The sequence below is a fragment of the Harpia harpyja genome, chromosome 1 (assembly GCF_026419915.1).
Source record: "Harpia harpyja isolate bHarHar1 chromosome 1, bHarHar1 primary haplotype, whole genome shotgun sequence".
NCBI lineage: Eukaryota > Metazoa > Chordata > Aves > Accipitriformes > Accipitridae > Harpia > Harpia harpyja.
The window spans coordinates 62,163,712-62,180,470 of NC_068940.1; the positions used below are offsets into that span (position 1 = coordinate 62,163,712).

Consider the following 16,759-nt stretch of genomic DNA (forward strand, 5'->3'; position numbering starts at 1 on the left):
TAAGGTATTGACTATAGGATGCATTATGGGTGAAAAAGATTTGTAAGGAGGGGTGATGTCCTAGTGGCAGTTAAAAAAGTTGTCTTTGTAAGTTCGTGTGCTTTTTTGATTATTTTATTTCTTTAATCTAGAAGCGGTGAAGAGTCTGATTAGGGTGCTGTGGAGACAGCAGTTCTATAAAACATGTTTGCATGGGGTGGTTTTTTTTGTTTCAAATGTTTGCAGTCCTTTTAGGATTGAGACTCTGGAGTCGCACAACCATATGGGGCACAGCTGATTAGTATCTTCCTTATTGCTTCATACAGGTTAAGGTTAGGTGTTTTATGTGTGTACATTTTCATTAGCCTGCATTTTTGGGGTTAGGTCAGTATGATGGGACATTATACAACTATAATAAAGCATTACATGAAAACATTATGTCAGTGCTCAGTATTAGTAACCCCCCTAAACTGGCCTAAGAAAGTAGTACAGAACAAACCAGAAAATGTGTAGACAGGTGAGAAGAATGCTAGAGCCTGTTGGAATAACATCTGTAAAAGGAGTGACAGAGTAGGACTTGAACGAGATTGAACTGAAGCTAGGAAGGGAGGAAGCTACAACTGTGAGTTGCTTGAGGCAAGGTAAATAAAGTATGATAGTTCTTGTTTTGGAACAGATGGTGAATGAGAAGATGCACAAATTATCAGGAGATTAAAAACAAAAAAGAGGAAGTGGTTCTTCTCACAGCACGTAGTTAAGCTATTAAACTCCTTGTCGCAGGATGTTCTTGATACTAAAAATTCACACGCTTTAATAAAGCACCTGCCCAGTTTCACAGGGAGGGGTGGAATCTATCAAGCATTATTAAACACAAAGCCACTGCCCTCTGATGTAAAGAAGTTTTTGAAACTCTTTAAGATAAGGAGAGTTTTGTTATTTATTCTTACATTTGCCGTTGTACTATGTTCTTCCCTATGCATTCTCTAATGGTTACTTATGAGGTAGGAAAGTGTTTGACATGGGCATTTGGTTTAATGTAGCATGCTCTAACCTAGTTTTGTACTTTCTGGAATAAGGATGGGATGGCATTACATGGTTTATTGGGAGTGGTAGGGGAAACTTTGTAAGATGAGCAGTACAGGATGTGTTGGGAAGCAGATATGCCAACCCCAGTTTTGATACTGTGGTATCTTCTAGTGAAGTGGAATGGTTTTTGGAAGAGCATCTGAAGCATAGTGCTTAGTAGAAGAATGAAAGGGTATAGTAACACAAAACCCAATGAAATTTTTTAAAGCTTGATTATTATCTTGAAAGAAAAACAAAAACCCAAACCCCAATGTTTATATGATTGTTACACTTACCCTGTTCCTTGTCTATGTTATGAGATTTCAGAAGCTGATTGATTTCATTCAAATTTTACAGGGGTGGAGGTCTCAAACTGAATTCCCACGGACTTTGTGGAAGTAGACAGCTGGATAGAGAAGAGGTTATACCATGGCTCCAGCTGAGAAAAGCAGTAAGGTGAGCTTGTTAAACATCAGAGAATCCTCACAGGACCCCCAACCTTGTAATTGAATCCATATGAAACCAGGTTCATTAGTTTCACTGTCTGTGAAATAACTTGTTTAGCAGGGAGTGTTTTTAATCTAATGCTTACATGTTGACTTGAGAATAGCTAATGTAAGAAGCTGTTTGTTTGCCAGCTTCCTTTTCAAAGATTTTCTTTTTGAAGTTCAGTTTTGAAACTGTGAAAATATATTCTAAAGAGCTGGGTTTTCTGTATTTTATTGAGTTGGCAACAAGCCATCTAATTTTCCTATTTCTATCTACTTTGCACTCAAAGTGGGAGAAATGGTTAGCTTTTTGATAGCTACAAATTTTTATTTAAACATCAGTCGAAGTTAAAGATGCAGGAAAAGTTTTTGGGAGGTTTTGTGTGTGAAAAAAATGGCAATGGGACATAAGACCTTCAAAACCAGTTTTGAATATAAATGTTTTATAAATTGAATCTTGTTTGCTTAAATGTCAGATTAACTGGTAAGCACGAGTTCAGCATAAATAGGCTGAAGTCTTGAGTTCTCTCCCCTTCCTTCCCACTCTTCTTCCCCTTCTCCTGACTCATTCCCAGGACTGCTGAACATATGCAGCCTACATGCAAACTTTTTATCACCAGTTTTTATAACTCCAGTCAAAATATTTAACAAGACATTTTATTTAGCACTAAGAGTACATCCAACCCAAATGTTTCATTTCAGCCTGTAGAGCTGTTCATTTGTTGTAATTAAAGTAGTGATTGATAATGCTCAAACTAATTAGTGTTACAAAATTAAGTCTTGTATGTCAGTCTGAGCTTTGCTAAACAGGAAGCTGTTAAAAAGGAGAAGGTAAAAGTCCAAAGTCATGCCATCAGAACTTTGTATTAGAGCTGTTTCATTCTGCAACATGAAGGAATATGCCAAAAATAAGGTAAATCAAGCATGTTCCTCTTGTCAATATTCTGTGCTGCCCAGTGCATTTCTAATGTAGCCGGAAAAGTCACAGATTTCAGCTTTGCCAATTTTAACAGTCCTTGTAACACTAACTTCTTCAAGTGTTGCTTGCAAGGTTTCTGACTCAAGAACATGAATGCCAGTGATTTTCAGAGAAATTTTCATTATTGCACTGTTGAAATTCACTTTCTTCAAGCATACTGATAATGTGATTTCAGAAATCTGTTTGTTACTGAAGCATGGCTTATCAAACCCTTTGTAAAAACCCCTGAAGAATTTAATAAATAATCTGTAATAATGTGCCAATGTAACTTTGGGAGAATTATAGGATAGTAATTTTGCTTATTTTTATACAAATATATAAACTTGTATCTTTATTTTTAGGTATGCTTGGCAGTGACAATGGACTATTTATTTGCATCAGATACTCTTATATGAAAAGATCACGTTTCCAAAGAGCTTAAATATTATTTCATTTTCTGAAACAGAATGGCAGGCTTCAAGCGAGGATATGATGGAAAAATTGCAGGATTGTATGACTTGGATAAAACTTTGGGCAGAGGCCATTTTGCTGTGGTCAAACTTGCTCGGCATGTCTTCACAGGTGAAAAAGTAGCAGTAAAAGTAATTGACAAGACCAAACTGGACACTCTGGCCACTGGACATCTTTTTCAAGAAGTTAGATGCATGAAACTAGTGCAGCATCCCAATATAGTACGGCTGTATGAAGTGATTGACACCCAGACTAAGCTATATCTTATCTTGGAGCTAGGTGATGGAGGAGATATGTTTGATTACATCATGAAACATGAAGAAGGTCTGAATGAGGATCTGGCAAAAAAATATTTTGCTCAAATAGTTCATGCTATATCCTACTGCCATAAACTGCATGTAGTTCACAGAGACTTAAAACCAGAGAATGTTGTATTCTTTGAAAAACAAGGACTTGTGAAATTGACTGATTTTGGCTTCAGCAACAAATTCCAGCCTGGAAAGAAGCTCACCACAAGCTGTGGATCTCTTGCATATTCTGCTCCTGAAATTTTACTTGGGGATGAATATGATGCACCAGCAGTTGGTATGTCCTCTTTGAATTCAACCAGTAATCTAAATTTAAGTACCATGATGTTGTACCACTGTTTTCTGTTTCAAGATAATGCCATATATGGAAGCTAGCTAATTGGCAAGAAATAATATTATAACCTGGATGACTTATGGATGAGTTAATGCTGGAGCAGCTCTGTTTGGAGGAGATACTCAAACATTCTCAAAAAATGCTTAAAAGATCTTTTTGTATTAAATGATGCAATTGTGTACATTGTAATTAACTTTCCTATTAACAATAATATGAATGCTATGTGTATGTTTGTACTTGCTTTGTTAGCGGACCTATCCCTTTTTCAGAAAAGTGCCTGTTTTCAATTTATTTTTAACATTGTCCCCCTGCCCACCACTGTGAAAAACTCCAACCACCCAGTGATTTTCTTTGCGCAGTTTAGCCATATAAGAATGACATTGTGAGACCAGGCTGCTTACATGTTCTGCTGCAAGGTCGTAGGATTCCATTTTTAATAAGTACTAACCTGGCTATCGAAGAAGGAGACTGGAAATTAAGGAAAGCTTTAACTGCCTCTTCCTCTTCTCCGCCCTTTTCCTGTCTGAGAACTGAAAGTAGGGGTGAGTTCCCAGTTGCTCCTAATTGTTTAAAAGGTTAAGAGAAGTAGTAATGTATAAATTAGTCTTCATGTTTCTAGCTGGAAAGTGGAGTGTGCTAGACAGACTAATACAGATAATCTTCTTATTCTCTCTGTTAGGTCTACTGCATATGCTTTTAGAGGTAACTTTAGAGGGTTTTTTTAAAATAGCTGTAAATGTTGATAGAGTCACTGAATAATGTCCTGTAGTCACACAGATTGCTCGCATCTGTTAACTGAGGTAGAGCTCAGTTGTCCAACAAACTTAGGTACGTATAATTCCAAATGATGCTTCAAAACCAGCTTATTGTAGTCAACATGCCTCTTGTTCTTGTGCGCTCAGTATCTGATACTTTTACTGTCTTATTAATACCCATTAGAACTCTGTACATGGCTGTGTATGTGTTTTGCTATGGTTATAGTAGTGGCTGTAGTGATGGTTTAAATTAAGACTGACTTGTCTAATTTTTTGCTAATTTACCTGAGGTAAACAATCAGCTAATTTTGTATGCTGACAAGGTATTCCTGCACACTGTTGAACTAAAATTCTTGCATTATTTTTAATATAAATATTTTTAGCTAGCAGACCATATGGTCTTTGCTTAAACATTTCAATGTCACTTCATGGCTTCTGACTTTGAATAGGTATTTTACTGTGGTATTTCTGGACTTGAAAGTACTTTCTCAAGTGTGCTATAATTGGGAATTTTAGATGTCTATGCTATTTGTGGTTTTGCAAATCCATGTTGATGCTACAGTGATGCTTGATGAAATTATTTCTATTTAGAGTCAAATGTTTTAGATGAGTTGGTCCTGGTTTTATTAGTGGCAACCTAGAGATCCTAACTCCTGAGTTCTCCTGGAGTTCTTAGGAGTACTATGACCAGATGGTCAAAATTGAATTGCAGAGTTAACAAAGCGCACTTTGGACGTCTTAATGATAAATGTAAGAATGGTGACATCACATAAAATGTTTCTTAGAGGACCTTGTAAGCAATTAGGTAGGTAAACTTCTGAACAGTACTAGAAGAAAATGGTTGAATGGATTCATAGACGAGGAGGTGTGGCTAATATAGAGTGGATTGCTGTGAACAGTAGAAAAACTAGAAAAAATGAATTTCTTCTAGCTGCTGTTTAAGGATGCTAGTTAAGTTTTATTTCTGAGAATATTTAAATACACATCAGTGGTTAGTTTTTGCTTACTTATTCCCCAGTATGCTGTCTCAATTACTGCATACTAGAAGTTCTCCTATCCTAGTTGACAGATTGCAGTGCTTGTATTCTCACTTTTTTAGTGGCACAGTTTTCATCACTTTGTAATGGACTACAAAATCTCTAAAGTACTGTCAGTACAATAGTTACAGAATAAAAATACCAAAATTTACTACAAGTTGCCAATAAGATGATGACCTTGAGTCTGCATTTTCCTCTTCTAACTGTGGGTAAAAAGGTAAGATACACTATGTAAGTTTTCTAAATACAACTTATTCATGTATTTTAAATGCAAAGATTGTGGGGGAAAAAAAATATTAGGGACTTCTTTAAAGCCCTCCTTCCCCCAAGTGGAATCTTAAATGTAGAATCTTAAAAGAATATATGTTTAGGAAATTTATCACTAACCATATAATTATGCAACTGAGAAATCAGCTTGTGTAAACCTTTCTTAACCTTTAAGATAAACTTTCACACTAAGATGAGGTCACACTTGTGGACTGGAAGTATGTATAAATTCAGAAGTAGACATTTTCAAAAGAAGAGGAATTAAATCAGTTACATTTTGATGCTAGTAATGTGCAAGGTGTATATCTAGCCTGCAGTAGTGGTGAAGTGCTGTGAACTCATTCAGCTGTTGGCTGAATAGGGCTATTAATATTGCAGTAATAATGACTGACGATGGCAAAGATTTTTTTGCCAGTTAGGATGAAATTATATTAGAGCTGAACCAATCTAAAAGCTAGTTGTTTGAGAAAGGTGGTCATGTGCAACTACATGGTTCTGCCCCTTTGTGAGCATCTGACCACTTGAAACCCAATTCAATTTACTAAAATGCCAAATTAAAAAGGATTGCCCTGCTTATACTCAGTGCATGTTAAGGTACACTTGCATTCATTATAATATTTTAAAACCCCCACACCTGTTTTCATTTATCCAAAATTGTTCTTATATTTGCAAAAATTATTGCAAGAAAAATTAATCAAGGTGTATTGTGGGTTTGGTTTTTTTTTTGCCAAAGACCTTTGCCACAAACATGGCTTTTCTCATGTCTTATGAATAATATTAGAATGAGTATATGGAGGAAAAGACTTTACATTTTTGTTCTACAAAGATCTGAAATACTCAGGGCAAGTCTTTTGTTAAGTTATATGCTTAATAAATATCATGGAAAAGCTTGCTTTATGAAAATGTAACTGTTTCAGCTAGTTTGGGGATTAAACTCCCCTTTATGCTGCTGCTTAAAAGCTTTCACACTTGAAAAGAGACTAGTTAATTTAGGTGTCTCATTTCCTTTTGTGTTTAAGCCTGTATGTAGTTAAAATGATGCAAGAGGAATATTAGGCAATGATCATATGTTCCCAGGGCTTTTCAAAAAGCTGAGTGAGATAATGAGAAGTTCTGTTGCTTGTAGTTTCCCATGTTTTTTTGACTGTTAATTAAAACTTGGTTTAGTCAGGGGAAAGTGAGAGGACTGTTGTTGCACATAAAGTTCACTTTGTAAATCAAATGGACATACTATTTTAGATCAGACAGTTATGTCTAGAGCAGTGGTGTAATCCAGTGAACTCCAGCAGTATTGAAAAGTGGATAACTACAGATGAGAGAGAATAAAGTATGCTTCTGATAATGCTTTTCCTTTTGCTCTACCAGCATCAACAGAGATTGGATCATTAAATAAATAGAAATCGCCTCTTTCCTAGGTGATAAAGTTTAATTACAGTTTTTCAGATTAGTTGATTCTTTCGGAGGAGAGCAAATTCTATTTTAACTGCTTGGCATCTCTACAAAGTATTAAGTGTGCTGTAGGGTACAGTAATTCTGAAGACATTGACACTTCTGATAGGTTTTTATTATTGTAGTTGGGTATTCTGTATGTGATTTCATAGATGCATGGAAACATTTGCAGAGTAAATTCATCCTTTTGGGATGAGAAATGGGCAAATTCAGATTGTAAGATTGGGATTGTCTATTTAGCACAGTTGAGCACAGGCCTCTAGAATGGTACTGTAATACACAAACAACATTGTAGGTACTGTCACAATTATTTAGCATTGCAGTCTGTCGTCACAGCAACACCAAGAGAATGGTGGCAAGATGTTCCTCATAAAAGATGTGACTAACAAGAATATTATGGTTACTGTAGCTCAGTGCACCAAATAGTAGTCAACTGGCAGTTTGTAGTCCAAATCCAACTTGCTGCCTTCTTGGAAGTTGCAGAGGCTAACCACTTGGATAACATCCATTGCTTTAGTAATTAGATGATGGCTGATGGCTTTCTTGCACAACTCAGACCTGGATATCTTCTGCCAATATGGTAAGATAATAATGAATACATGGCTTCATTATCTAGTCATACATTTTTTGATTATTAAGGGAAACAGAGGATTTGTCATACATACCTTTGGCTTTCCCGAGATGGATACTGCTTTAGACACATTTTGTCTCTGTTGGAATGATCCCAAATTCTTTTGTTTTCTTTTTGCATCAAGCATTTGCAAGGGCTTCTTGTGTATAGTGTTGCTGGAGTGTGTTTTGTCTTTCAAAGCTTCAGCCATGTTTACCTGGTGCTTAAGCGTAGCTAAGTAGCCCTGATGACCCTGTCTGGCCTGTGTGGAGCTAGTTTTGATGTTTCTGCATGTGTATAGCAATTTATTCACAAACTGAATCACTAATGTAAGCATAATGGCCAATGGGTATGTACAGTAACCTTTCACACTATAAATATGCTGAATATAAGATTTGACAGACTTGAGTTAAAAAAATAAAATGGTAAGATACTTGCAAACCATATATGGTATTGAATCATTTAGCATACCTGACAGCATTTTGGAGATTCAGTATCCTCAAAATCAGATTATAGCCAAATTTGACAGAAATGAAAAGCAAGAAGTCGTACAAAAGGACTGATTCACTGATTGTTTTGTTTTGAAAATCTCCCCTTTTAATGTTATATTGCAGCGCTTTAGAAGATTTATAGTGAGACATACTATAGAATGAGCTTGAAGATGTAAGGGTGTAGAAAGCTAGAAGTATAATACTTAGCTGCTTCCAGCATTTCCGTTTTGCTTGCGTCAGTGCAGAGCTACCTCTTCTCTTGTGCTGCATTCTATTGCATAGCTGACCATTTCATGAACTGATTTTATCAGGTAACTTGACAGAAAACTGTTAACTTTTCTGCAGGCTTAACTTCTGCCAGGTTAGCAGAGATGTTTGTTCCCTTAGCATTGAGTGGAAGAGCTGGTGCAAAGGAGGTGAAGGGAGCATGCAGTGTGGAGTAGAGCCCTGGGGAAGGGTGATAGGGGTTGCCCCTGTTTTGTGTTAGCAAGTTGAGGTTAGATCAACTCAGCCTAGCTCATATATCTTCACCTTCCATGTAAGAGAAACTAATTTGACTGAAATTCATCAAGTATCATTGCCAGTATATTTCTAGGAGAATTGTGCACTCTACTTTTCAGCTTCAAATGCTTTTTGAAGCAAAACAGAAGGAATTGATGGGAGTACCTTGTGTATTTCCATGCTGCGCTCTCCTGTGTACCTGTGTTAGTGGCCATGCTTTTCTGCCTTCTCCCTGCTGTGCTGTGTATCTCACACTGCTGGAAAAACCGAGTCAAATTTGAAAAATTATCAGAAATGAGCTTTTTATACTTTTTAGAAGGGGCAAATGTAAGGAATTGGTTGTAGAATACTTTTGGAAAGTTTCAGTCTTGAGGATGTTCATGTCATGTTAACAAAGAATTTATTTTTATGTTCTGTGGCAGTTTGTATGCAGGTCATAAAATTTATTTTTAATGAAAAGGGAGTCCAATTTTTATGTAGTATGCTATCCTTTGGTTCTGCTTTTTTCCCCTCCAACTAATTATTTATTAACAAGAAAATACTTTTAATGCCTCAAATGGAGGGTGTTGTGTTGCAGGTATCAGAGCCTTGTATTCAGAGCTAGAAGTGAAGTTATGATGAAGGGTGAGAGTCTGTGATGACTTCTCAGTAAACCTCTGCTGGCTAATATTTATGAGGTATAATTAATGTTCCATTCTGGATTGCTTTATGCACAAGTTTTAATGCGTTCACCAGTAAACTGCTGGGTGAATCAAAGAAGAATTTATCCAAGTGAAACCACAGAGGAGAAGCTGTCAAGATAGTCTTCAGTTACTACAATATCAACTGAACTGTAACTTAAGTATAGGGATGTTTCTTAGTCATCTTGCTGTGTTCATGGGAGAACTGCTTTCATAATACTTCAGATGGCTGTTGTGGAGCAAGATTTCATTATGATAAATACATCTCCACAGCCAGGATGCTTCATTTCATGTATCTTGCAAACAAATATTCAGATTACTTATGTTCAGCCCATGGTTGACTAATTTGGCAACACAGATCTGGTGGGACCTAAATCAATGGTGTATTACTTATTTATAAACCAGATGCACAAGTTTTGCATTCATGTGTAAAGCTGTACTAAGATGTTAATTTTTATAAATAAAGTACAAATTATACATTGTACAGCTAAAACCTTTAGGAAAAGATAGTCAGTCAGAAAATATGAAGGATTTCTTAGATACCAGGAGAAAATTCTTTAGTACTTGTATACAAAATAAGACCAAAACCATTGCAGTGAAACATGTACATAAGCTGTATGTGCTGTATAGACTTTGATATGTCCAATGATTTTGAGAACATGTTTTATAAAGAGGAAAACTTACTTCTACATGTAACTAATTAATACTGTTTTTTATCCTGGCTTATTATTTTCTCAAGTAGTAGTATTGGAATTCATGCAGAAAATGTTGGTTTTGTTTGTGTTTTTAATATAGATTCAGTAACTTCTGAAATGTGGCTAAGCAACAGAAACCAAAGGAGAAAGAATGCATTTCTAAATGCAGAATTGATGAATCAGAGTAAAACAGGCTATTTTGGAATAAAGGCAGTGGCATGTGTTCAGTAAGACCTTTCAATGGTGGTGTTTTTTTGTTAAAATATCCTTACTGAAATTTGAGATGCAGTATTTTCTAAAAAATAAAGAACAACTGTTTGTATTTTAATAGTTTTATGCAACCAGCAAAACCCATGTTATTGTCTTCAGGGAAAAATAAGTACTAGTTGCCAGATTGAATGAAAATAAGAATTGCTTCCAAAGATACTACTAGTTACTGATTATCATGTCTTAGTCAAATAAAATAACATATATAGAACAGACTGTTTCATCAGACAGTTAAGCTAATTATAAAAATAATTTGCTAAATGCCATTTGCTATTTATGCTCTTTTTTGGAGAGATGGGGGAAGGAAAAGGTTTTTCCTAATTCTCTTGTCTATGTGTTCTAATAGTAATTTTAATTGGATTTGTAGTGCTTTAAACCAAGGGGAGAACCCAGTTCTGCCTGTTAATTTTGAAAGTGTTAGCATTGATTGTGGATGATCTCTTCCTCAGCCTTCTGCAAGGGAAATATAAATCTCATTTGACAAAGACCAAAAAAAAAAGCTGAATTAACAGATGATGGCATCTCTGAAAACTAGAGAGGTCAGTACAGAAGTTTATTCAAAACCTTTTTCGTTAAAAGTTAAAGAATGGAAGACTAGTTCAATCAGCTAAAAATTGAGTGTCTATGAAAAAGTAATCTTTGTTCTTTACCCATACTCTTCAATTTTTACAACTGGCCCAGTTTGAGCATCTTCCAGATTTGCCAGCAGTCTGTGCACATGGTAGTGTAAAAATACTTGATGCACAGAAATGGTGAAATCATTTACACAATTATTCTATACTATTTTGCTACTGACTTTTTATGCAAGGGATGCAACTTTTGTAAGCTTTTTAGCTTCTTCAGGGGTGGAAATACTTCTTCTTCGTTTGAAGCACAAGTATATCAGCAATATAACAGGCACCATTCAAACAATTCTGCAGTATGATACCAATTTTTATCCTTTTATACCGTAGTATGTAATTTTTCATCATCGTTTCTAATAGGAGTCTCATTTTCTGCAGTGTTTGACTTGTCATATGAATTTTTACTCTTAAACTGTGTTTTGGTTCTTCAGACAATTATGTGAAGCTATGCTATAAATTTGAGTGTTCATTCTATTTTCCATAGCCTAAGCTGCAGACAGGATCTTAAATTTCAACTTGTAACAACTACGCTTACCACTATTACCCTCAGGAGTTATCAGCCTGTGCCTACTCCTGAGCCCAATGAAGGTTCCACCCATAAATTCCAATCCAAATAAAGTGGTTTATGATGGGGTTTCATGTCAGAGTTCAAAACAGCCGTCTTCACAAATTGCCCAGTTGCTGCCTAGCCCTGAACATGCCCAGAGTGCAGAGATGCTGATGATCTTTACCTTAGATTTTCCTAATTAGCTCTGCATAGAAGAACTTGATATTGAAGTGCTGATGTGTTGAGTCTCTTTCAAGGCTTGTCTTCAACAGGTTTCTATGGACTGGGCTTTCTTCCACAAATCTGCTCTGAAGAGGTTGTAGCAGCAGTGTTGATGACATTAAAGAGAATGTCTTAAGATAGTGGTTAGAGTAATTGCCCATGATGCTGGAAATTGGGGTCCATTTCCATCCTTCATTTATCCACAGTCCGTTGATACCTCTGCAGTGGCAAAATAAACATGTAAACATTTGTCATCTCCATAAAAGTTGATTTGTTTTCTTTTTGCTTAAGTGGCTTCTAGTAGAAGATAACTGTAATATTGAGCTGTTATAGTAAACATTGCAATCAGAAATGTGTAAAACCTGACTAAATTTACTCAATATTACAAATAACTTCTGAAGAAGCAGACTTTCTGTAGAAAGTTCTGTCTTATCAACTGAGTAAACACTGTGTAAACTGTTAAGCAGTTCTACATTTAAGTTGGGAGGAAAAAAAAAGTCTTTTTCCCACCAAGGTCTGAAATAAATGACTTTAATAAGAAGACTCAATTTACATTACATAGTTAAATGCGAATGTGTCTATTCCAAAATGAGTATGGATTTTTAGCTGCTTAAAATCACAAATTCACGTAGCATATACAAAGCGTAACAAGTGTCTGACTTCTCAGGAATGGTAGAAAATTGAGCAAATCTCAAGCTATAACGATACCCTATGTCACATAAATTGTAACTGTCTGAAACCTGTAGTGCTTATTTTAAGAGTAAATCGGGAACTTCAGAAAGCAATAAATGGCTAATGAAATTGTGAAGCCCAGCTCGGTGGTTAAGCAGATGAATATGGGTATCTGTTGTGCAGTGTACAAACTTGAATATAACAGATGTTTGCCCTGTGTTTAAGACAGGCGCAGCATAGACAGCTAATGATGTAGTTTGGTTTCTATGGCAGTGACTTCATGTTATGTAAGGAAGTTGCGTATACACAGCCCTGGTTGTCATGGTTCTGGGAATCCTGCTTGAACAGTCCTTTCCTGATCAACATTATTTGATGGCTTTAAAACCAATAAAATATTCTCTACTGCAGCTAGCTACTAGTGCTTTTAAAAGTCCTCATCTCTCTCATTTTAGTCTTGTTATAGCAATGGCAATTTCAAGTTACTAGTGCCCAATTTAAAGGCTAATTGTATCTTGAGATCTTCACTGTGCTTTTGATAGAGACCTTGATTCTGGCCACTCCAGTATACGAGTGTGCCTTCCTTCACCATAATGATTTGAATTTTACAAGTTATAAGTGTGCTAAATGCAGGCAGCATGTCAGGCCTAAATTCTACTTCTCCACCAATTTTCTGAAGAGAGCAAATTAGATGATGCTTGGCAGGAAGGAGAGGAGAAGTAAGTGTCCATAAAGCCTTCAACTGCTAATTACTAAGAGTAGTAAAAAATTGTGAAAAATAAATTCTTGTTTAAATCTGCTCTTCTAAAGGTAGGTTTTTGTAACCCTTCTCTTCCCTATGTTCCTTCAGTTAAGAGTCTCAGATCTAGAATTGGCACTGGCACCTGAGTTCTGAGCTGTGATAAGGGAACATAGCTGAAAATGTATGCTGAGTTGTTGGCCCAAGCTAAGTAGTTTTGCATACAAAACCTGCTCCTTTATCTGGTTAAACTATCCAGCAGTACATTTATTACAATATCTAAAAGTTTTGTCTAAAACCTGATTATTTTGGGGGGGGCATTAACATAGCACCATAGCTAATATATTATCTTAAAATTGTATGCCAGGGGCGTGAAGGTGGAGGAGAGGTAGATCTCTGCAGAGTTCTTCACTGTGTATATTGTATGTCAAGCCATACTTGAATTGAACTGAAGGTGAGATTTTTTTTTTTAAATGGCGCAGCCCATTTAACAGGTCTCAAAAAAGCAGTCTTGCTCTGTATTCAGATCCTACCCATATAGTTCTGCATGAGAATGTTGGTGTTTTGTTTTGTTTTTTTTTACTCTAGTGCTTGTGCAACCCTTTAGCGAACCAGTGCCATTCAGTGAATGGGTAAAAAGGTAAATAGATGTCGTCGTTGTTTTTAAATGTGTATCTACAGCTTCTAATAATGTGTGAAAGCAGGAAACTGTCTCAGCTAGGATTTTTCCCCTGAGTTGACATAAGGTATATCAAACTAAGAACGTACTAAAAGGGCTGCCTTCACTAAAAAAAAAAAGGTATGTTTTCCCAAGTGTGTGGAGATCTAAAGAAAAACTTATGTTCCTTTAAACTTTGAGTTGTTTTTCTTCCCCCTTTCCCCATTTACTAGCTGGTCTAGTAAGAGATGCTATTCTATCTAGAAGCCTTGCTTTGATGAGATGTCAGGCTCTTCATTGCTGCTCCAACATCTTTCTAATCTGCTCACACAACTGTCTTGTCAAAATTGATGATGCTTTTGACCAAATTGGGTCACTAGATTTTGACTGAGACTTTCACCCCCTTTTGTAATAGGGTAAGAATGCTCTTTGGGATTTAGAAATGAAAGATCAAGGTGCCATTGTCTGCTCTGCTGGTTGAAGTGATCTCCCCAGCAGAAGCAGTTATTCCCCTTTTGCTACACCTAGCATGTGAGCAGAAATCGGCAACAGCAGCGTACAGCACAAGAAGGAGCAGTGTGTATGGACCAGGTGTTGATCAAAGCACTTGATCAGTTGAGTGCAAACTGTCTCCATCTTCCTTAGGTTCCTTGGGATCCAGAGGACAGCTGAGTTTTCTCTTTATTAATAGGAAAGAATAATAGAGCAGCACTGATTCTGGCAGCACAAACCAGTATGGTAAAGAACATTCCTGTGTGTGGCTTTGTGTATTGTTTGGGGAAATAATAAAATCTGGTAAATAAGCACTATAATAAAATAATCTCTGATTGATTCTCCTTTACTAATTTCTCAAAGACAGCTGTGCTTAAAGATCTTGAGTTTTGCTTCTGTCGGCCAGATGGCACTATTCTGGAAACCAAGAATTTTCCAAAATGTACCATGATTATTACATTAAGTGGGTGAACAAAAATTGTGTCTCTAAAGGGAAGAAAGCATTTTCATTTCTTTCAATATTTTGCAGTATATTTTCTGAATTTGACTGAAAAATATGCAGCTATGGATCTCCAGTAAAGTGGAGAGTACAGATACAGGATTGATTTTTGCATGTATAAAATGGCTTAAACCTAATAAATCAGGTACAAACTTTAGCATTTCTTCCATATGTACCCTATAGTCATTTGACTGTTGATCTTTTAAATATTTCAAAATGATATGTGGGTATTAACTCATTATTTTGGAATACCTGCTTTGAAGACTTCAGGTTCTAAACCTTGGATTTTGAGTTACGCTGAAGGCTAGCAAACCAACATGTTTAAACTTACTTGCGTGTTGGGAGTGCAGATCACGTATTTAAATTTAGAACAGATGTTTACAAATAAGTAAGACCTTTAACCCTAAGTTTATGTATCCTTTTTACAAAGAGGAGATGATTTCCCCTTTTTGGTACTATTACCTATGTCAAGCTATGAGTGGCTTCAAAACATGCTGTTGTGGTTTAAGCCCAGCTGGCAACCAAGTGCCACGAGGCTGCTCGCTCAATCCTCCCCCCTGGTGGGATGGGGAGGAGAAAATATAAAGAAAAGCTTGTGGGTCGAGACATGGACAGGGAGGGATCACTTGCCACTTATGGTCATGGGCAAAAGACAGGCTCAACTTGGGGAAAAAACAAACCAATTTAATTTACTACAAATCAAATCAAGGATAATGAGAAGTAAAACTCAAACCTTAGAACACATTCCCCCTACCCCTCTTTCCTTCCCAGGCACAGCTTCACTCCTGATTTTCTCTACCTCTGCCCCTCCAGTGGCGCAGGGGGACGGGGAATGGGGGTTGGGGTCAGTTTATCACATGTTGTCTCTGCTGCTCCTTCCTCCTCAGGGGGAGGACTCCCCACTCTTCCCCTGCTCCAGCGTGGGTCCTTCCCATGGGCTGCAGTCCTTCACGAACTGCTCCAGCATGGGTCCCTTCCATGGCGTGCAGTCTTCAGGAGCACGCTGCTCCAGCGTGGGTCCCCCACAGGGTCACAAGTCCTGCCAGAAAACCTGCTCCAGCATGGGCTCCTCTCTCCACGGGGCTACAGGTCCTGCCAGGAGCCTGCTCCAACATGGGCTTTCCCATGGAGTCACAGCCACCTTTGGGGGCATCCACCTGCTCCGGCGTGGGGTCCTCTGCAGGCTGCAGGTGGGCATCTGCTCCCCTCCACGGGCTGGGGGGGGACAGCCTGCCGTCTCACCATGGGCTGCAGGGGCATCTCCTCCTCTGGCACACCTCCTCCCCTCCTTCTTCACTGACCTCAGTATCTGCAGAGGGGTTTCTCTCACATCCCGCTCCCCTCTATGCTGCAGGTTTCCCTTCTTAAATATTTTATCCCAGAGATGCTACCACCATCACTGATGGACTCAGCCTTGGAGCCTGGGAAGCTTCTAGCAGCTTCTTGAAGGAGCCACCCCTGCAGCCCCTCCCCTGCCATCAAACCCCTGCCAATCAAACCCAATACACATGCAAAATAAAAGCTTTATAATGCAAAACCCACAGCGATTCCTGTTGTCTGTTCTGGAAACTTTTTTTTGCAGAGATCTGCCAGTAAAAATCCTAACTTTTATTTCATACAGTATTGTATGCGTCTTAAAAAAAGCGCCAATGTGAAATTTTGTGGTAGTTTGGGCAGGGCAAGATACTGTTGTTACTGGTCTTATTTTGTTTAGGATTGCACATAGCTGTTGGGTGAATAATCTGTAGTTTGAAATACTAGTGAATAATCCAGCTGTTATAAACCAGTTCCCTTTTTCCATTGTTCTTTCAGGGTTTGTATCTTTCAAATGAAGTTACTTTGAAAGTTTGTTTAATGTTTCCTGTTTTCTGTCAGCTTTTTTTACCACTTCCTTCACACTTACCATCCTTTACACTGTGTTTGGTGTGAGAAGTGAAAAATAATTTTGTTTTGTA

The 16,759-nt window shown here is 37.3% G+C and overlaps 1 protein-coding gene across 2 annotated transcripts in view; it reads left to right on the plus strand.

Moving 5' to 3' along the window:
- SNRK (SNF related kinase) overlaps nucleotides 1-16,759 on the plus strand; it is a 41,273-nt gene that overhangs the window by 9,638 nt on the left and 14,876 nt on the right. For both annotated transcript variants that reach the window (XM_052797221.1, XM_052797231.1), the window contains exons 2-3: nucleotides 1,402-1,500; nucleotides 2,853-3,546. In XM_052797221.1, the coding sequence (XP_052653181.1) occupies nucleotides 2,958-3,546 (589 nt within the window). In that variant the 5' untranslated portion in view covers nucleotides 1,402-1,500; nucleotides 2,853-2,957. The remainder of the gene's footprint in view (nucleotides 1-1,401; nucleotides 1,501-2,852; nucleotides 3,547-16,759) is intronic.